The sequence below is a fragment of the Macrosteles quadrilineatus genome, unplaced genomic scaffold, assembly GCF_028750875.1.
Source record: "Macrosteles quadrilineatus isolate MER2022 unplaced genomic scaffold, UCM_ALF_1.0 Scaffold_6__1_contigs__length_79288215, whole genome shotgun sequence".
Lineage (NCBI taxonomy): Eukaryota > Metazoa > Arthropoda > Insecta > Hemiptera > Cicadellidae > Macrosteles > Macrosteles quadrilineatus.
Genome location: NW_026542599.1, coordinates 75,525,086 through 75,547,195, shown reverse-complemented (window position 1 = coordinate 75,547,195; position 22,110 = coordinate 75,525,086). Strand labels below are relative to the sequence as shown.

Genomic DNA, 22,110 nt, shown 5'->3' with positions numbered 1-22,110 from the left:
AATATATACAGGGTGTTCATTTGAAAACTTTCCATATCTGTTGTGTGCAAAGGTAAGGCTTTTAACACTTGTTTGTTCTCAATTCCCCCTAATTTTGACATGCCAAATCCAATAAAATTATTTTCAATTTTGAAAAATGCCCCAAAAGGGCCCAATTTGGGGGGTAGGGGTGCTTTTTGAGAAATTTTCAAATGTAAACATGGGTTGTGTGATACATCAATTTAAAGGTCTAATCACCCCGATCATTTTGGTGCAAAAAAAGTTTAATTATCTTTAACCGTATTTACAGGGTGGGTCAAAACGTTTTAAAAAAAGGACTTTGAAGTTAAGTACCGTATTACCCTAACTACTGAACGGAACAGCGCCAAATTTCTTTCCAAGCTTATTCTTGAGCTATTCTTTAAGATAACTTGTAGTAAGGGCATTTTCCAAGTTATTTTCTAATTTTTAAAAAATCTCAAATTTTAAGAATAAAAGAAAGCTGAAAACTCAAAATTCTTAAATAGCAAGGTATACCGAATTTCATACCACGTGAAAGGTCCTTTTTTAACAAACATTTTACGTATTTAAGTTTTCTTTCTATCTCTTACCGTTTAAAAATTGCAGTAGAAAAACATAATTTTCTGTGGTAAAATTGTAACTTGTTTTCTAATAAAACAGCCAAAATTCGTCTCTAGACACATTAAATGGTGCAATAACTGAAGGAAACAATTCATAATTATTTTTAGGCAGATAGGCAAACAAGTCATTACGTTTTACTTTGTGAGAAACAAGTTTTATAGCTGATGAGAAAAACCCAAGCGTGGGCCGCTTTCTGTAGTACCATTGACTAGTCAATGGTAGTACTAATTTCAAAAGTACCATTTCCTGTAGTACCTAATCAAATATGGTGTAAACTTAAAAAAATATACTTTATTTTACTTATTGGTCATAACAAAAGTGTTCCAGGATAACTGCAAAGTGTTTAACAATAGAAATCCAGGTATAACCTTGAGTCATATGGCTGTAAATGATTTAGTTAGGAAGTTTTCTGAAACTGGCTCAGTTACCAATGAGAAAAGAACAGGATGAAGGGTCCAAGTTGAATTCTGACACACGTAAAAGTAGTCGATGAATTTGTTATGAATCCTACTACATCGTTGAACAAAGTGCAATGTGTTTTATTAGAAAACTAGTTATAATTTTACCATGGAAAATTATGTTTTTCCACTGCAATTTTTAAACGGTAAGAGATAGAAAGAAAACTTAAATACGTATTTAATGTTTGTTAAAAAAGGACATCTCACGTGGTATGAAATTTGTTATACCTTGCTATTTAAGAATTTTGAGTTTTCAGCTTTCTTTTATTCTTAAAATTTGAGATTTTTTAAAAATTAGAAAATAATTTGGAAAATGCCCTTACTACAAGTTATCTTAAAGAGTAGCTCAAGAATAAGCTTGGAAAGAAATTTGGCACTGTTCCGTTCAGTTGTTAGGGTAATACGGTACTTAACTTCAAAGTCCTTTTTTAAAACGTTTTGACCCACCCTGTAAATACGGTTAAAGATAATTAAACTTTTTTTGCACCAAAATGATCGGGGTGATTAGACCTTTAAATTGATGTATCACACAACCCATGTTTACATTTGAAAATTTCTCAAAAAGCACCCCTACCCCCCAAATTGGGCCCTTTTGGGGCATTTTTCAAAATTGAAAATAATTTTATTGGATTTGGCATGTCCAAATTAGGGGGAAATGAGAACAAACAAGTGTTAAAAGCCTTACCTTTGCACACAACAAATATGGAAAGTTTTCAAATGAACACCCTGTATATAGTGCATAGAATAATGTTAGATCAAGTTTTGTATTCCATGAAACTACCTTCCATGCTTTGTAAAAGTATTTTCCAAGAGTAGTTTTACAATTTCGCAACCCCTTTAGGGATTTGAATTGTGTGCTTGTATTTATTTGTTGTTGTAAACACTAGCAGTAGACTAGATCTAACTTTTGTGTTGACTAAACAGCATGCATCTGTTCCCGCCATGAAAACTAAATTTTTGAATCTATTGAAACTTTAAACAGGTGGTTTATTAGACCAGGTGGTAATGTACACTGTAGGAATTATAGAGGAGAAACTAACGAAAACATTAAGGGTTAAAAAATAAAGAAATTTATGCAAATAGTTGAGAATATTTTTTGGAAGGACACTGTGCCTTACATCTAGAATTAGAATGTCCATCCCTTTCTCCCAGGTTTCACCTTTGCTTACCTTCTCACCCTTACGCCTTTTCCTCTCAACACAACACAAACACTAGAAGGTTTGGTTTCCTCAAACTAAAGCTAATGTGCTATACCCTACATATTCAAGCTTATACTTATCCTTAGACATCATTGACCTATTAGTTTGTAGTGCAATGGTTATTATTGGGGGTTGAAAAGAAAGAATATGTTGCACTATTGGGATGTTATTTGACTGTCTTGTGGAAACAGCTTATTTTCCACTTGGTTCCTCCCATTCCCTTTGCATGATACCCTCTAAACCTGGATACTTAGACGGTTAACTTGAGGAATTGGATCTTACTTACATGCTTGTCCGTTTTGCTTTTAAGCTTGGAACTCGTTAGACGACAAACGCAGTTAAATTAACTGATGTTATAGAAACTAGTTGTGCTCAAAAATTTGACAAAACAAATTATTAAAAATTTTGAAAGATACAAACTTTTTATACGGGATTTTTTTTATTTATGGGTGATTAAGTGAAGAAAATACTTGAATTTGAATTCTATGTTTGAAAAATTGGAAACATATAGTAGTAAACAAGAAATGTCCCTGAGAAATTACAATGAATTGAAGAAAATTAACTAAACAATTTAACAGTTATTATATTATCCCTTCCCATTATTCTAGCCTACCTTATTAAGTTGTCAATATCCAAGTACAAAGTATACCATAGAAGCCCCTACTTTCCAGAGGCATACATATAAAGATAGCTTGACTAGAGTCAGAATGGAAAACTGTAGAAAATGTTCTTAGATCGCCATATCATAGCCAAAAATATTTTTAGTTACTAAGGATTATTTCTATAATGGTGGTACCTTTTGTCCCAGCCAATCCACTATTTGCTATCAGATTAACTAATGTCAGAATTATAGCTCCATTTTCAAATCTCCACATTTTTCACTCGCATATTCGTGCCATTAGTCACAGTCACCCAAAGATTACCAAACAGATAAACAAGGTTTTAAAATGTTAAGCAACATTATTGCATGGCCGCAGTACAGTATGATCAGTGTAAGGAAATTCTGGGATCCAGTTGATGAATTATGATTTCTTAGTATTATACTATATCTGGTAAAGGAAAATTTGTTAGACGGTCTAATGTATTTCTTAAAGAAATTGCTAATAAAGATGTTTGTATATTATCCATCGTCTAAGTGAGCATGCTGGTGTGAACATAAAATCACAGGTATGGGAATTCAATGGAGAGGGTATTGAAAAGCTTACTATTTTATTTTTATATTATGATTATGTAGTCCAGGTTTACATTGAAAAGCATTTGTAGTTTTGCTGTATCATTTAGTTTTCATTCAACTTGTGTTAATTTCTAAGAAATTGTACTAGTTTCTAACGTGTTATGTGCACTATTTTAGTGTCTCAATCTCAATAAAGTTTGGTTTAACTTACAGTTTTGAAATTTAAATTCAAACAACTTCAAGAGCAATGATGAACATTAGTTTTTGGTGTAGGCTGAACTGAAATTATATTCACAGTCTTAAATAGTTTGTTGGGATAGCAGGCTTACTTGGTTATGAGCAATTCTGGCAGGAAAAAAAATCTTGAAAAGACACTGTTCACTCAAATTAAAACTTTTCATTGTCACTGACAGTATTTTTAATGAAAGAGGAAACTACCGACCATTGAATCTGAAGACTAAAATTATATTCAGTGGAACTAAAATAATTGTCCTCGCTTAAAAAAAACTGTCAATACAGTAAAATTTAACTTTTGCATTTCCTATTTAGTTAAGCCTACTATCATAACCAATAATCATTAATATTATTAAACTAATTAATAATTAATGAAATAATAACTCAAAGACGCTTTAGTCTCCTAATACTAATTTATAGGCTTAGCACAATAGTATTGGAAATTGATCTAGAGCAGTTAAAACATATATTGTTTGGTGTGTTGAACTGACTGGGTCCCTTTTAGGAACTAGAAACAATTTTGACGGACCCCCACCGGGCATGGGGAGGGGGGGAATGAACAGATCGAGAAACGCTGGTCCCGGACCAAGATCCAATGGTCCTTTGGATTTTGGCGATGGTGTTCCTACGAAATCACAAGTAACCATTCCAATCGACGTAAGTACAAAGACACCAGACAAACGGGCAAGAAAGGAGGGAGTCGAGACCAACACACCAGACAATATATTGGCGCACGTCTCACGTCTTACTCATGTTTTGTTTTCACACTGTTGTTCTTTTTGCGTGTGCACCGCTGCTTCCCCCTTTCTTCTCCCGTTTATTTTTCTGCTTGTTAGTGTTAGCATAGAACACTGGTTGCTAGCTTGTGTGATGATTATTGTGTTCAAAGGTTGGTCTGTGTAAGTGGTTATAGTGCTCGCCTCAATGTCTGAAGGGCGCTAGTTTGATTCCAATCGAGGGAGATAAATTATGAATCCACAACAAGTTTCATAGCTTGTTGGCTATTTAATGAATTACGTTTAAGGTCAATGTTATATAGTAACCAGGGTTTTGGATGGTTTTCTTGTAAATAATTTTAAGATTTACGAATTACGTAGACACAACTATCATGAGGTCTTTTAATCAAGGATAAAATACATTTAAAAAATTTTCAAAAATCAAGCCGGTTCTGATAAATCTTTGTAACAAAACCACACTAACAAAGACCTACATACTTTCAAGCCATAGCAACCAGTGTTTTATGTGAAATAACTTCTAAAATGCAAATTATTTTTTCATGCCTTTATGCTTCTAATAACTTGCTTCATTTAAGTGAAGGCTTTGCTATTTCAGCACAAATTATGAAATTGTTTGCAAATTTATAATAATTTATTCCTTCATAATTTATTCCTTATGCCTATCCCCCCCCCCCCAAATGCCCTTTTAAGGGTTATGTTCCATTATTCTTTACTAAATAAATAATTATTTGTTAAAATAAAATGAAAAATAAATAATAAAATGTTGAATACAATTGTCTCTCACCACTTAAGTGAGTTCCAAAATAGATTTGCGTTTCCAACTTCTTGGCTTATAGTTTAGCAGCTATCTGTTAGAATGATTCATTGTTTTTTTACAGTTGCTTCCTAAACTTACTCATTATCATGACTTACAAAAATATTCACTATTGTGGACTGACCTCAAGTTCAAAACAAAGCCAACTAGCAGTAATGAAAAAAAATTTCTTCAACTGTAGTTCCTTTTATTATTAAAATGTTATATAATTGTAAAATATAATTTCAGGTAGGCCTAATAGAATCTTACTCATATTTAATCCCTAACCTGTAACTTTTGCTTGCAGCTGGCAGGGGCTATAATAGGCAAGGGCGGAGTCAGAATTCAGAAAATCCGTTCGGAGGCCGGCGCCGGTATAACAATTGAGGAGCCGCTCCCCGGTGCGACGGACCGGGTTATAACCATAACCGGTCTGCCGGACCAGATAAAGATGGCACAATACCTTCTACAGCAAAGGTAATATAAACTGACTTATGAATTATGATGGTTTTTTTTTAATTTTGTTAGAAGAGACTATTTGATTGGTAAGAACTACACACACGTCAGAAGAACTGTTTAATTAGTTAACTATTTGTATACTAAAGTTGTAATTTTATTTTTATATTTTTGAAGAATATTAATCTTTAATAAACATAAAATTTAATTGAATGTCTAGATAAGGAGGGATTGGCTTTAATTTATATTTATATTGTGTAATTTATACGGTTATATGGTGTAAAACTTAAGGTGTAGGCCTAAGTTGTAAACCGAAATATTAATCTTGTATAGATTGAACAACAGAAGAGTCTCAACTACCCAACCTAGATCAGCCGTGGCAAGGCCAGATAAGCAAAAAGTTAGATAGAAAGGAAATATCTTTTATAGGCCTAAACCTTGTAAACTTGTAAATGTGAAATCGAACATTTTAATGTAAAATAATAAGTAATACTATAACTGAAGTGTCACCTATTACCGTGGTAATAGATTACTGGAAATACCCATTTATTAATTTTAAAAGTCATCTGAACCAGTAGAACAAGCAATTAAAATATTGCTGATCATTTATTCCTTTTAATGGCGACCCGGCTTAAACGTCTTTGACAAGAATGTGACAGTAGTTATAGTATCTCTTCATCTATTACTGAAAAGCTAAGTAACGATATCTCCCACCTCTACTTGATTTTCCACAGAAAAGGTCAGAAAACTGAAGATCGTATTATCGAGACTCCTCTGTAATTTAAATCTGTAGCCTAACTTAGTGAATTACTTATACTGTATGAGATAAATATAATTGTATGAAATATATAAGACTTCTTTGTGTAATACATTCTAATATATCATAGGTTTCTGGTTTTAACATAATTTACAGGTTTGTGGCGCTTCACTAAGATCTGCTGCTTCACTAACAGACCTTGGTTGTGTGGAAGACTAGTGATTTTGTTGTTGGTCTTGGGAAACAATAAATCTCTAGTCATCCTACAAACTCGTGTCACTAACAACTCTACTAACTGCTCTGATAACGCTTGTATGCTTCAAATAAGCTTTCGTTATAGATCCACTTCTGTGCGAGGTAGACATTCCATTCTCTGCAAAAGTTGAAGTTGGTTTATTTTTTATTTTTAATAAAATAACTTATTTTAATTGAGTTAACATACAGAATGCACTGCTTTTAAGTGTCAGTTTATTTCTCAAAAAATCAGAAATCAAAAGAGGAAGTAAAACTTGAAATTTAGTACTTTCTATGAGAAGCTCCGACTTTGTTTTTTATAATTAGAGTTTTTCATCTTCTTGAAAATCCCGTTAATGCAAACACTAAACGTTAAGAGTTTAGGTAACGTAAGAGATTTTGATTTGTTGAAACTCCAAACGCTAAAACTAAACGTCAAATGGATCTAAGGTGTTGTATTTATTAATGATTAGAGGTTAGGATTGTTTAATATACTTGGTTGGGATTGATCTTTTAGCTGTGGAGGAAATTTTTTACTTTCAGCTTAAGGAGCTATAACTGATCAATGTCATTCCACTTTCAGGGTGTAGCATAGAGCACAAGGGCCTAGATTTTTTAGGATTTTTTGAGAGGATAGCAGGCTTACCTGAATGGGAAAGAGTCCAAACTGGCACAGGAAACACAAAACAAAACTTTACACTACATACACAAAACATTAGAATATTTCACTGTCACTGACAGCATTTTCAACTAAGGAAGAGATAGTTTTCTAGATGTCCAAAATGGTGGCCAGTGAGTTGTTGAGTCAGTGTTGCCAATAGTATGAATTCAAAAAACACAGTTTCAGTTTATCTTATATGCACTATATATATATATGAATAAATATGTAAGCCTGCTAGTTGGGTTGGATGTTGAAGTGGAGTGGGTTAGATGAAGGTATTATCTCAGGTTTAGGTTTGGGGGTTGTCTAGACTTAGTAAACCATTGATAAGACAATTCCCATCTTCTCAGTTGTGACTGGTTACATTGAGGGGGCAGTGATTTGACTATTTTGGTTGTAAAGCAGTCATTGAAACTAGGGTTGTTGTGGCTCTGGGCATGTTGTACAACTGGTTTGTCTTTGTATCCAGTAGATACATCTTGTCTATGGCCATTCATCCTGGTTCTGAGGCTATTGGTGGATAGGCCTACATACTGTGCCTCACATTTATTACATTGTAGTTGGTAGATAATGTTCTTCGTTTCACAAGTGTTGAAGCCTCGGATGTTGTAGTTTTCTTTGGTTGTGGAACTGGAAAATGTTTGGCTGGGTTGATTTATTTCACATGTTTTACATCTCTTGTTATCACAGGGATATGAACCGTTAGGGCGTGCGTTGTTTGGGTTGTTGTGGGCCGGGTCAGGAACTTTTGGGTGGACTAGTATTTTTCGGAGATTGGGTGGTTGTCTAAAAACAATGTTAGGTGGATCTTTCAAAAAATTGATGGTGTGGTTGGAGGCCTTGAGGATTTTGAAGCCCTCTTTTAAAATGCCATTCAATGAATGTAGTCCTTGGTGGTAGTCTGTGACAAGAGCAATGTTTTTGCTATTTCGTTTTTCATTATTTGGTTGTGGATGGTCTTGCGCTAAGCGGATTTGGTTCTCCACCAGCTTTCTAGGGTAACCCCTTTTTATGAATGCGTCAGATATTTTGTTATTGAACTTGTTTAATTCATCATCGTTGCTGCAGATCCTTTTGCCCCTGATGGCTTGACTGAACGGGATGGATCTTTTGGTGTTCTTTGGGTGGTTGCTGTTAAAATGTAAATATTGTAGATGGTTGGTAGGCTTGAAGTGTACACCGGTTTGTATGAGTCCATCTTGAATATTTATTTCTAGGTCCAGGAAAACTATTGTTGATGTTGAGATGTTGCTGGTGAATTTAAGGGAACTGAAACTGTTAAGGCTGTCAATAAACTGTTTTAAGGAGTCTGAGCCTGAGGTCCACAAGATAAAAATATCGTCTATAAACCGGAACCAACACAAAGGTTGTACTTTTTGGGATTGTAGGAAACATTTTTCGAGTTTCCCCATGAACAGATTTGCGTAGGATGGGGCCATCCTCGTACCCATGGCAGTGCCTTTAGTTTGTAAATAGTTTCTACCTTCAAATTGAAAATTGTTTTTTTCTAGAATGAACTTAACCATGTTCAGTAGGAAAGAAGTTGAGGGCTTAGTGTTTTTGGGGCGTTGATCCAGGAAAAATTCTATAGCCGCAAGTCCATGTGTAAGGGGGATGTTAGTGTACAGGGAAGTTACATCTGTGGTAGCCAAAATCGTCTCAGGAGGAAGAGGTGTTGGTATGGTTGTCAGCCGATCTAAGAAGTGGTTGGTGTCTTTAACATGTGAAGGTAATTCTCTGACAAAAGGTTGCAGGTGAGAATCTACATATGCCGAGATTCTTTCCGTGGCAGAATTGCAACTGGCAACTATAGGTCGGCCAGGGGGTGGAAAAACGTTTTTGTGTATCTTGGGCAGTATGTAAAATTGAGGGGTAGAGGGGTTGTCATTTATGAGTAGTCTTATTGATTCAGGGGATATATTTTGGAGAGGTGCTTCTTTAACGAGCCACTGTGTGAGTTCAGTATTAAAATCGTTGGTTGGGTTTTCATCAATCTCTTTGTAGGTGTCTTTGTCGGATAACTGTTTGTAGGCTTCAGCAGTGTAATCTTGTTTGTTCATAATTACAGTGGTGGATCCTTTGTCAGCTGGTAGTATCATAATATTTCTATTGTTTTTCAAGGATTTTAGAGCTGTTCTTTCTCCTGGAGTCAGATTGTCGTTTTTTGGCAGTTTCTTCAAGAAATTAGGGTCTGTGACAGTTTGCATTATGAAGTTTATGTACAGTTCAATCGGATGATCAGGTGGTAGAGGCGGTGGATCCCAGTTGGAAGGCGGTTTAAACTTCATGAGAGAATCATCGGGTTGGGGTTGGTTTTTTAGGGCGTTTGGAAATTGATGTATGTGGTACTGTATTCTAAGATTTCTCGCAAATGTGAAAATGTCCTGTCCTAAACTGAAAGGGTCCAATGTGTGAGTAGGAGTAAAGGTTAGGCCTTTAGAGAGCACTGATGTTTCATCCTCCGACAACTCATGCGAAGAGATGTTCATAACCGATTGATCGGAAATGGTATTTTTAGGGACGGTGTTGCTGTCTGTTTCATCTTTTTTCACTGTGGGCCTTCTGTAGGGGACTTTTGGTAGTAAAGGTAATTGTCCTGTGGGAATCGGAAGATTAAAAATTGTGGCAAGGCTAGGCTTGTCTCCTATCAAAGGTACGTTTTTTTGGTTTGGAAGTGAACAGTTAGCTTCAATAAATCCCTCATTTCTTAATTTCAACAAGCATAGTTTAGACAGTTTTTTTAGTTTATTCTTTGCTAGATTCTCCTGTAGCTGGTCAGCTTTTTTCACTGTACTGGTCATTTCAGAGATTAGATTAGGGAAATTCGTTATAAGAAGATGGTTGACTGCTTTTAGGCTATTGAGTAATTTGTGTTGTTCAGTTTTGTAGTTTCTCAATGTAATTCTTGTGGCTTCAATGGAGTTTGTTTTGTAAAGTTCTATAAGTTCAGGCCACATGTATTTAGGGGAGCTAGACAAAGGTGGTTTAGAGGTTAGGCCTAGAGGGGCTAGGCCTAGATTGAGGCAAGCTTCCAGAAATAATACATGTGTATTGACTTTGGCCAAATGAAAGGCATCATTCTTCATTTGTTTAATCCAAGATTTGGCAAGAAACATTGTGAAAAGGAATAGGAAAGATGGATAGATAAAAAGGAACACAATAAGTAAGAAAGAAAATGAGTGTTGTTTCAGTTTGAGGTTAAGGGTGTAGCATAGAGCACAAGGGCCTAGATTTTTTAGGATTTTTTGAGAGGATAGCAGGCTTACCTGAATGGGAAAGAGTCCAAACTGGCACAGGAAACACAAAACAAAACTTTACACTACATACACAAAACATTAGAATATTTCACTGTCACTGACAGCATTTTCAACTAAGGAAGAGATAGTTTTCTAGATGTCCAAAATGGTGGCCAGTGAGTTGTTGAGTCAGTGTTGCCAATAGTATGAATTCAAAAAACACAGTTTCAGTTTGTCATTCAGTCATTCCACTTTCAATTATCTTCAAAAGGTTTTCTCGTAGAACTTCTTTCAATAACACTACAGTAACATATATCAATATCAATTAGGGTGAATCACAAACGTTTTTTATCCGTGTTGAATAAAAGTCCAAGCAAAAATCTAATCAAGCTTTTTAAAAAAAAAAATCCCCAGCATACTCTTCCATCTTAGGTTATGCTTAATTGTGTACACTTAACTGCTGGCTTAAACGGTACGATAAAACACTACGATAAATCCCGTGAAATAGCGGGCCTGTTATACAGTGGAGTCCCGATAATCCGAAAGTCCGCTTAATCCAAAACCAAAAAAATATATTTTTTTAATTTTTTTTTTGTTATAAAATTTTGAAACTTTTTTGAAATTTATAAAAGTTTTTTAGAAATTTTTCAAAACTTTTTTTGAAATTTTTTTATTTTTTTTTAATCTTTTTTTATTAAACTTTTAACACAGTTAGCTGTACCTTGTCAACGTATTCTGTAGCGGCTGGGCGAGATAGACTTTTTTGTAGAGTATTTTATTAAATATTTCACCATTTTTGTTATTACTGTAACATTTTTCATTTTCGTCCGCCAAATCACAAATGGATTTTATTACTGTAAATGATAATGCTGCAGCCACCAGGTCTAGCCTTAAGTAATTTGAAAAACAATCCCGGGCTCGTGCCTGCGTCCTAAGACGAAAAAAAACTTTTAATCCGAAATGGGCCCGGTCCCAACCATTTCGGACTAACGGGACTCTACTGTACCTTATTGAGCCCAGTATATGCTTATCACTAAAAATTAACGTATAACGTTTAGCGTATTTAGTTAACGTAAGGTGTAAAAAAAACTATTATAAAATAATTTTCTTCTACTGGTCAATCCATATAGATGGGATGTCTACTTCAGTATTTGAGGACAATAATATGTATTAGCCATTCTTAAATTATAATTATATCATTTCGGTTTTTTTTTTAGGATAAGAACATTTGATTATGATTATAGTTAAGTCTAGAAATTACCTTTCTACCAAGCTGTCTGGAATGGTAAATGACTAAAAGTTATTGTTTTGGTTTAAATAAAATATTAAAATAATTTAGAAGTGTAATAGTTATTTGTCAAGGGGAGCAAAAATGGGCAATTCAGACTAAGAACTTGTAACAACAATGACAATGGAACCTCAATACCGAAGCTTATTAGAAAATATTTTAATTTAAGGTAAACCTTCAATTTACAATGTGCAAATAAAGCTTGAAAAGAATTAAATTTTATTCTTAAATCTTTTGTTATTAAAATTAACATATTTGTTCATTTTATGTGCTCTTTGCTTCTACAATGCAGCTTTATTGGTGACTGAGATTGAATGTGTGCAATTATAGTTATATTCTTTTTTACTCTGCTTCTTATATACCTGGATTAGTATATAAAAAGCAATAATGCTGTTAAACAAAACTGTACCATATAGGTTCCTCTTGCTTGTCCATAGATTAAAAATGAAGATACCTACATTAATGAAATGAAATAAATGGTTTCGATAATAACCCCACTTAAACATTTTACAAATGTTTCATACAATTTGGTCAATATTGATATCCTTGTGAACCTTTTATAAATCACTGAATTTATAGTGTTAATACTATATCAATTAGTATATTAAGTTCCTCGTCTTTTTAGCCAATCTCTGGACAAAAGATCGTTATTATATAGTAAAAAGACTGATTTAGTTACAATGTTTAAAACTAAAAGTTGTCAATCAGGATTTTTTTTTATTCAAAATCATGATTTTGTTGGAATAATAAAAAATAATATGGGCAAAAATAGCCATGTTAACCTTTCCATGTTTTCGTAATATTACCTATTTGACAATACGACTCTGTAAATTTATTACAATTTTTTTAATAAATTCAATTGTTATTACAGAATTTTTATTATTGTTGTTTGGAGTTTGGATGAATATTATGTAAAATGCACTTTGTTTTAGCGAATTTCCCATATAGGGAATAAGCTATTACCGTAGGTCTCATGGTAAGACCTGGACCCGGGACCGATTTAGTTTTTCGTTTTGAGGTCCCCATAGGCCAAAAACACCATCCGTTCAAATTCATATATATATATATTTATATATATATATATTTATATATATATATATATATATTTATATATGTGTCCGTTAGCGCGATAACTCGAGCAAAACGGATCCGATTTTGATGAAATTTGGTATAAACGTGTAAACCTACATTTATTCGAACGAGTTCGCGAACCAGCATGATCGGACTATGGGAACAGGGGTTTATAGGGGGTTTTATGGGGTAAAAATGGGTTTTTCTAATTTTTCACCCTGAAAACATACAATTTTGCAATTTCTTTCTAAACCATTTTGTAGAGCTTAAAAAAACAAATAATTTAGTATATTGAAGCATTGTTGCATGAATAACGGTTACGGAAAAATCGCAAAATAATGTAAATTTAAAATTACCATGTTATTCTTATGGAGAATAAATACAGTGTTGTACCTTGCTTGTGTATGGACATATATTAATGAAATTTTGAAATTTTGTTTACTTCATACTGAGCTATTAATATTTCAATAAAACCCCCCTATTTTCTTCCCTGTAGCAGCAAACCTAAGTACTCATTAGTATTAATGATGTTTAAATAGGAAATAAATCTGACAATTTTAAGGGAACAATTTAGTGGAATTCCAGCTGTGTATATATGGAAATTCGCTTAGTCTGCAGGTTTGCTGCGGCGGGGGTATTTATTATTTATTGTAATTTTTCAACCACTGATCATTTATGTTACATAGCCTATACTAAATTGTTATGCAAGTTTCTGGTATTAACCATCCTTAATATGATGGTTATATTAATATGGTATAGAATATCTTTTAATGTATTCAACTAATAAAATAAACAAAAAACAAATTGTGTTACAAAAAGCAACAATTTGACAGGGTTTTGTTTGTGAGTAGAGTATGGGTAGTTTGTAATTTATTATTTAACATTTCTACAAACTCGTATCAGCTAGTAACATTGAGTTTTCTTATGTTCCATTAGGCCCTAAGATATGTCTGTTTCAATTAGTTTACAAATAAACCTGACCCACCCATGGGAAGCGTTTTGTGCTCTCTTTTTTGACAAATTTAATAACATTTTCTTACCAAACCTTATTTTTAAAAGACGAAAGATAAGTACATAACATTTTGCTTTCCTAAATTTTGGTCATGGCAATGGAATATTATTAGTACTAAACAGAGTTTTCTTCTGTATTGTCCTCGTGTAGAATAACTGAATTTCTGTATATTGTCATTTCAGGTACATCTTAACAAAGTTGTATTCCCTTTATAGGTGTTTGAAAGGTAAACAGAACAAACATTTTTGTGTAAATAAAATTAGAAATGAGCTTGGTCACTTTAAAACATAATTTGAGATTCTATATTAGTAAGTCAAGCTATCACTTGGCATGATTTTTTACTATCATGCTGATGGTTTCCTCTATTATACCATTGTAATCTCCTTTTTTGTGTTCCAGTGTACACCAAAACACCAAGAAATTCCAAGACGACAGGTATTGATCTCCTACAAGACTCAGCCAACTTCCCACCTAAGTTTAAGTTAAATATGATTCAGCAGGAAATGATTAGTTTGCATTACACATAGCTCGAGGCCTGTTAAGAATTTATTTTTTTACTTCTGTGACATAATGTACAAAAAAGGTAAATTTGTTGTACACTTTGCTCTTGATTGTTGTTATCTTTTATAACTTAAAACATTCAAATGATAGATTTAGTTTTAAGATGTGTATTTCTACAATTGTGTTTACTCTATGTAAACAATATTTTACAGTTTGGACATTATTTGCATTTTATTGCTGTCTTCCTAAGACTACTGATCACTTACCTCACATTTTTATAGATTCATAACTTGTGTAATGTGTGAAAAGTAAATATGTTGTATTTAATAAACCTGTATTGCTCATTAATCCTGGTGTTGTATTCACTTGTGTTTCATTAGCTTAATTTGAAGATTCCTAAAATTTGACCAGCACAATTTTAATAAGTATTTCTGGCACCATATATAATATGTTCATTTCATACTCAACCTTCACATTAGAATCTTTTGAAGTTAGTGGGCTCAATACGGTCAAAAGATGTTACATTTATGTATATTCAATCAATACTGTACTGACAATTTCAACAGTTTGCAATGAAGTTCCTAAAGCAATTAGATGATTTGAATTAAAATGGTCATATTAGGTGCACTTTGCACTCGATTTGTACATTATATTTTTCCTCCAGTTACCATAAAACAAATAAATTGGTAAAGAAACGTGCCTTCACGTTGCAAATCTGGAGTGAGACAATATTAACATTGCCTCACTGATGAGCGAATTGGCCACTTTCGTGCCTTCACATTGCAAACCTGGAGTAAGACAAAGTAATTAGAGTGAAACAATGTAAACATTGTCTCATTGGTTGTCTCATTGATGGCCACTTAGCTTTCTCAAATCAGTGAGAGAACATGTACATTGTTAGGTAACTGTAGGAAAATTATTGTTTTCTAACAAATAAGCTGGGCATGATAGTGAAAAATTAACAATCCTCAAAACATCATGTACTTGTCCTTCAAACATAGCTTCTTGTTCTTATCTTTCAAAGACACCTTCTATTTGCTCTTAAATTTATTATCAAATCAGATACATAGTTTATTTTAAGTGTAAAAATATCTTTCCAATTCAATGTTTTCCTTTGTTTAGGCCTAATCAAATCTAGAGCAATGTCCATCTCAGTAGGAGTTCACTGGTGTTACAGAATTAGATACAAATTTTGAATGTAAAAAAAAAATATATATATTTTCAAAATCAGTTTCTTTTCTTAGTCGGGTTGATCTTTGGTTGTCTGATCTTAATCAATGTCCATCTCAGTAGGAAGTAAGAGGCAGTGATAACAGCTGCTAGCAAGGTGACTAGAAAAGCAATGACGTCCAGCAGTAAGTATTGGTACCACGAGAGGTGTGTGGATGCTGGGCGCAAGTGTGGCGCACCTTTGTGTCTGAGAACATACTCTGTCCAATAAACAGCTGTCTCTAAAGGCGTTCTGGGGCGATCTTTGAATTTGGATGAGAGACTCTTCATGTTCTTAGAGTACCTGAAAACACAGAGAATGATTCCTCTATCTGAAATACTTGATGTTTCATGAGTTGTGAGGTGGGCAACTTAGGATGAGCGATTCCATCAAGTTTTATGTATTTAGTAAAGTATCAAAATCAATGAAAGATTTATATTGCTTCTACTCGGCTTATCAGGACAATAGTGGCACCCACTCAACAACAATCTTTGAGATTAGACTAAGCGTTAACTAATCATATACCTTTATTTGGCTCAGCTATACCTTTGGCAAAATGTGGATTAAGTAACTGCTAGAAGTATATTATTACTAAGTAAAACATTACCTTACTTGTGCTAAACTTAAGTTATAACGTATCTATATCAGGGGAATAATCGCCTGTTGGCATATTGCAAGGCATCCAGCCGCATGAGTCAGGGGCTGTGCCAGGTTAAGAATCCTATTAGAACCTCGTCAGATACAGGATTTGGGCAAGAGGGGGTTTTCTGGACAGGACTATTTTAGTATGGGATGTACAATAAATCTTTGAAGGTGGTGAACTCTTTCCTCATCAACATCAGTTTTAGTAATCTGTACCACTTACTTAGGATTATTTAAAACTTGAGAAAGCGCCTCGTATATCTTCTGTTCGGAGAGGTTGTCTAGGTCCAGCTGTACTCCGGCTCCGCGTCTTACAACGGACATGATGTTCACTCTTTGGTCAGCAAAGAAAGGGATTCCGATAATAGGCTTTCCGAAGTGCACAGCTTCTATTGTACTTGCCAGTCCACCATGGGCAATGATGGCTTGGACATTCTTGTGTTCTGTACAAATTTGTTTTATTTTCACAGGCTAATGTGTTAATTAGCTGAGATGGTAGAACACAAGTTTGAGCGTGTTCCAGATGTAGATGGCCAAAAAGATTCTAAAATTTACTGTAAAACTAGTGGTCAAAATATGGTTTAAATTGGAAAGAAACATAAAAGCAGGAAAGTATTTAGTCATGATGTCATGTAAGCATCCCGCTTAATAACATTTGAAGCTGAATATAATGAAAAAATACAAGTGCCAAAAACCTGAATGCAGCTCTGATCTTATACATAACATTTAAATCCATCTAAACTTAGCATTTTGTCAGGATGTATGTGAGTATATTATTCAATCATTTCCGTGTGAAATGATAAGATTTAACCACAAAAAACAATTCCTTATCTCAACCACCCACTTCCTAAGTGGTATTCTTATTTTGTGATGACATAAGTCAACTATATGTGCACAATAAATCCCAATCTTGTACCTTCTGAAGTAGCAAGATTTATCTCTGGTGATAACGTTAAAAGTAAACAGATAGTATTATGAGTTGATTGTTTTGATTGATGATGTACCATGTGCTGAGACTGTATACAATATCATATTGTTGAGAATGATTAAAATAGCTGATCTACATTGGTAATGGTATTGGAAACAAAAAATGTCCAGAATCCAATAGCATTTGAAAGAAGTCATTTACTTTAAGTTTTGATAGTCAGAATATTTCTTGAGTTTACGAAATATTGTTAAATCCGTAGAAGAAATTTAAAATAAACCTACCCATAATATCTCTTTGCGGGAGCCATTTTCTAACGATGACATTTGGAGGTGCTTCTGGCAGTGGTTCTTCAAATTTGAATATGAATGTCTGTTCATATCTGGCAAACGCCTTCATAAACATCATAATGATGGGTTTGGGAATACTTGCTGATCGGACAAGTGATCCAAAGCTCATAACAACCACACCGTTTGTTGATCTGTCCAAAATTGTCTGGAATTCCTAAAAATGGTACATGAACGGTTTTGAAAACTCCATTTTTAACGTTTTACCATAGTGGGGTCACCTTTTATAGGTACAGATAAAAATAACTAACTGTGTAACAATGGACATAATAAAATCCAAAACATCAATTGGCAGGTTGAATATACTCTTTGCCCTACAGTACATTTAAAATGTACATTCTTACATATATTTATTTACAGTACTGAACTCAGCTCTGTTTGAACTTAAGTTAAATAATGAAGTTCTAAAATAATTAGACATAGAGAAAACCATGTTCAAAAAGCATTTCTTACCTCTGCAAGTGGCTGGGCATCATTCTTGATGTGGATTCCACCAATTTCTATAACGTTTGGTGGGAAAGGTCGACTCTGAGAAAGTGCGTGATAGCTATTCAGAAACAACAATGTAGAACGATTCATTAACACTTCTTGCAAGTCAGGCAAAGGTTCTCCGAGAATACCTTCGACCATAGCTTGTGTCCGAGCGCTAAAAATGTACTGATGCATGAACTTGGCATACAGAAGTGTATAAGTGTTGTATATGCGTTCCCAAATATTCATCTGAGGAGTAAAGTTGACCAAGTAATTGGGAATGTAAGATGGGTTGTCTGGCAAACCATACCTCTCAGCGGCCCAAGGCATTGCTACGCTAGTCGTGATCGATATGATAGGGATGTTGAATTTGTGAGCAAAATAAGCGTAACAGTCTGATCCGAATACTTCTGTGAAGAGGATATCGTACTGATCTTTATCTCTTAGGAGATTCTGGGTAGCTTCTTCCTTCAAAACTTTTTCACAAGAACCGTCGTGTACCTCATGAATAAACTGTGTCGTCGCCAACGGGTTAGGCATCTTTTCTCGGATCATCTCTATGGAGAATTCGCTTATCATGGGGGGAAGCAGTTTTGATAAGTCCACATCGGTGTAGTTGGCCAACGGTTTCTTCTGTGGGAAGTTGTTGAAGACTGTGATTTGGTGGCCCCGGGCAACTAGTTCGTGGAACAGGGGCTCCATGACGATCCAATGGCTTCGAGCTGGGAACGGAACCAGAGCTAGGATACGAGCTGACTGGCCTGGACCAGCCAGGATGATGGTCATTGCTGCTATAATCAGTGACTTCATCTGTGAGCAGAGAAAAAGTGGTAAGATAACAGTCATGTCAAGCCAATACCGTCAAACATTGATTGTCGGTTCTCTAAATTTACAATACTGTACCTACAAAAGAAGTTTTGGATGTAGTATGTTGTATCATAAACTAACCAACCACAAGGGAATATGTTTCTTCTATGGTTGTATTATTGAAGCCGCAAATTAAATATTATAATAAAACAATCTGAAAAGGCGATATTGTGGTTTATATGGTTTATATCTTTACTGTATTTAATTTAAATTATATAGGAACTAATGTCCTAGATTTAATATTCAATTTTTTTCATATTGGTCAAGCTTACACATTTTATTTACCTATATTTTATCGATGCTAATAAAAATGTGTAAAAGCTTACCGATTTGTGTGAAATTTGGAAATTTTGTGACATGGCCACTTTGGAAAAAAAAAACTTTGGGGCTAAGACATTTTTAATTAGTCTTTTCAAACATTTTGACTAGTATTTTTCAACCATCCCAAAATACATAAGCATAAGCTTCAAAACACAAAAAAAGTGTGACAAATATATACAAATAACAATAAATGAAGTAAATATACTATTAAATTATGTACCACTCTCTAAGCAATAAAAATTAACTAAGTTACCACTATAAAAATTATATTGTGATAGGTATTGTAGGTACATAGGAGATATTTAAAAGCACTTACGGTAACAAGGCGCATCACTATCTGTTTTACAATAATCGAGGCACGAACAGTGATTACGATTCTTCAAGTTGAGGAGATCCATTGTTAACTATGACAGACTCTTCACCTCTAAAATCTTGACAACACTCATTCAGTCTGTAGACTTGGAGGCCAAATGTAACTTCTGAACAAGGCCTATCAGAGGAAGGGCTGGGTTTTTATCATCATCTTGACAATTTTCAAGATTGTTTCATCATTAAACATATCTACGACTGAGCTCTCTCTTGATGGGAAAATGACATTAATGTATGCGTGCCTAAATTGTGCCTAATTGAGCTGGGGGAGCGAGCTGGTCTAGTGGTAAAGTTTGGAACATGGTCCATGAGGTTCCATCATAATCAACAATGGATTTTGTCCATTCTGAATTAATATGTGAAAAAATCCGGGCTCGTGCCTGAGTGAAAATTTAAAAACGTACGTTTTCATGTCCCTGGCCTTTTACTTCGTAGATACTGGATTTGTAGTTTATTATTATGTGTTTTAATATTTTTTGAGACGGGGGCAACATGTTACACACATTTATTTGGTTTTAAATAGGTTCTAGGTATTTTTTTCGTATTTTTAAAGTCTCTAAATTCACGACCATGACGTATCCCTAGGGTACATTTTCCAACTTTCACGCTGTTTTTAGACTAATTATTAATGCCGAAATATATAAAGCCATATTTTATGTCATCAATGGTTATTAAACTTACAAAAAAGGAGCATATTATAATTTTATTGTCATTGCAAACTGACTACCATGACAAAATAAGTCTGTCCCTCGATTTGGCGTCACGACCATTTGGGAAAAATTTTCAACTTTGGAGCACGACAGTGGCAAGCCTGGCGTCGATGGAGTCAGTTGGTTTTAGAGACTAGTTCGGGGTGTACGTCAGGATTGTAGTGCCGGTCGTTTCGAGTTGAAAGGAGGAATTACAAGATTAATAAAGGAAAGATTGTGTTTTTTGTAATTTTGGTGTGTCCATGACCGTACGTAGTCATTCGATAAAGTAGACATGGTGTTAATTTTTGTTTATAAGATATTTCAATTGCTAGATTAACCTAGAAGTCCACTTTGTATCCTCGAACATGAGGTGCAGGGCTACCGCCAGAACAGAGCCAAATAACACGTAATTTCAGGACCAAAGTTTCACGACCATCGCGGGTTTTTTCACGACCAATCCAGCCTTATGGATTATAGTGTGTTTGGTCGTGACAATAACTTTAATATAATTATAAATTGAACAGTTTAGTTCAATTGAAACACATATTTTTATTATAACTAACAGTATAATTGAAGGATTGCTTAGAAAGGTTTACTTAGATAATTTCAGAAAATTCACGACCGTACCGCTTGTCCCTGACCATCACGTTTACGATTTCTATCATAAAAATTTCAAAAACTATAATATCGTCATATTTCAATGTTTTATACACAAAAGAAGCAGACCTCTATACAAACATAACGATTTTTCGGGTCTCAGGTAAGTTTTTTCGGAGTTATACAAACTTAAAAAGATTTTATTGGCTTTTTTTCAATTTTTTGAGTTTTTTTTATTTTTTTCTAGAAAGACGAAATATACCAAAAGCTCAGTGACCTTTTTATTGTATAATGGTCATAAAAGTAAATTATTTTATAGCAAAACATAGTTATAAAAATAATATTAACTATTTTTAATATTCATTTAAACGTCTGTTATGGTCGTGACAGGATTTTGTGTTTTTCCAATAAAGATGCTCTTTTAAAAAAAAACTACCAAAGATATTGCGTTACCATGGACATTTTATGAAACTTCAAATGTTAAGGAAATAAAAAAAAATAATAAAAGTTTTGAAAAAAGGTGAAACAAATTAATTTGCAAAGTGCTTTTCCTGAAAACGTACGTTTTTAAATTTTCACTCGCCTATGTATTTTAGGACAAAAAATATGGTTGGCACTCCAGTTTCTGGGTTGCCTGACTGTGTTGTTGATTGACTGTCATTTAAACCAATAAACAAGTCACTACTGGGATGCTCGCAAAGCTGACTTGAGGTCCTCGAGGAGAGGAGAACCAGCACCACTGCATGCGAGTTTGCACTCCCAGTATGTAGCAATTAGCACCCTATGGTTCCCTATGTAATAGTTCCCTATGTATGGTTTTTTCATTTTTGAAAAATGTGAATTAGATTCAGTCAGACCCGTATTTGGGGCTCAACACAACATAAGTCTCAAAGAACAGGAGGAAGACCAATTAGAAGGGACTTCCTTTAAAAAAGACGGACCAATTCAATAAAGAGCAAATAGATTTGATAGCTTATCGTTATGTAAAGTGCATAGAATAAAAAAATAACTACTTTGTAAAGGTATCGGGGTATTATTACAAGTTAGCTATTACTTTATTTGGCGCTCTTTTGTTTAACAACTATGAGATTTCTCAGAAGGGTAGATGCGCACAGTTAGGGGTGCCCTGATGACTATCTCCCCCCATGTGTATGTGTCGACCTCCATTTTATGGTGCGTGATTTGAGTGCGCCTATACAAGAAACCACCTTGTAATATTTACAAGTGTCAAGTGTTA

The 22,110-nt window shown here is 34.2% G+C and overlaps 2 protein-coding genes across 2 annotated transcripts in view; one reads left to right on the top strand and one right to left on the bottom strand.

Moving 5' to 3' along the window:
- The window catches only part of LOC128996170 (heterogeneous nuclear ribonucleoprotein K), a 55,232-nt gene extending 40,452 nt beyond the window's left edge, over positions 1 to 14,780 (top strand). The window contains exons 11-13 of the mRNA XM_054421307.1: positions 4,192 to 4,343; positions 5,524 to 5,693; positions 14,331 to 14,780. Coding sequence (XP_054277282.1) covers positions 4,192 to 4,343; positions 5,524 to 5,693; positions 14,331 to 14,373 — 365 coding nt within the window. The 3' untranslated portion in view covers positions 14,374 to 14,780. The remainder of the gene's footprint in view (positions 1 to 4,191; positions 4,344 to 5,523; positions 5,694 to 14,330) is intronic.
- An 869-nt stretch (positions 14,781 to 15,649) lies between these two features.
- On the bottom strand, positions 15,650 to 19,634 carry LOC128996169 (UDP-glucosyltransferase 2-like). The gene is made up of 5 exons (XM_054421306.1): positions 19,532 to 19,634; positions 18,010 to 18,837; positions 17,494 to 17,713; positions 16,508 to 16,727; positions 15,650 to 15,945 (listed from the first exon to the last, which is right to left on the bottom strand). Exons 1-5 carry the CDS (start codon positions 19,544 to 19,546, stop codon positions 15,660 to 15,662), a joined length of 1,569 nt encoding a protein of 522 aa, XP_054277281.1. The 5' UTR covers positions 19,547 to 19,634; the 3' UTR covers positions 15,650 to 15,659.
- Between the last annotated feature and the right edge of the window lie 2,476 nt (positions 19,635 to 22,110).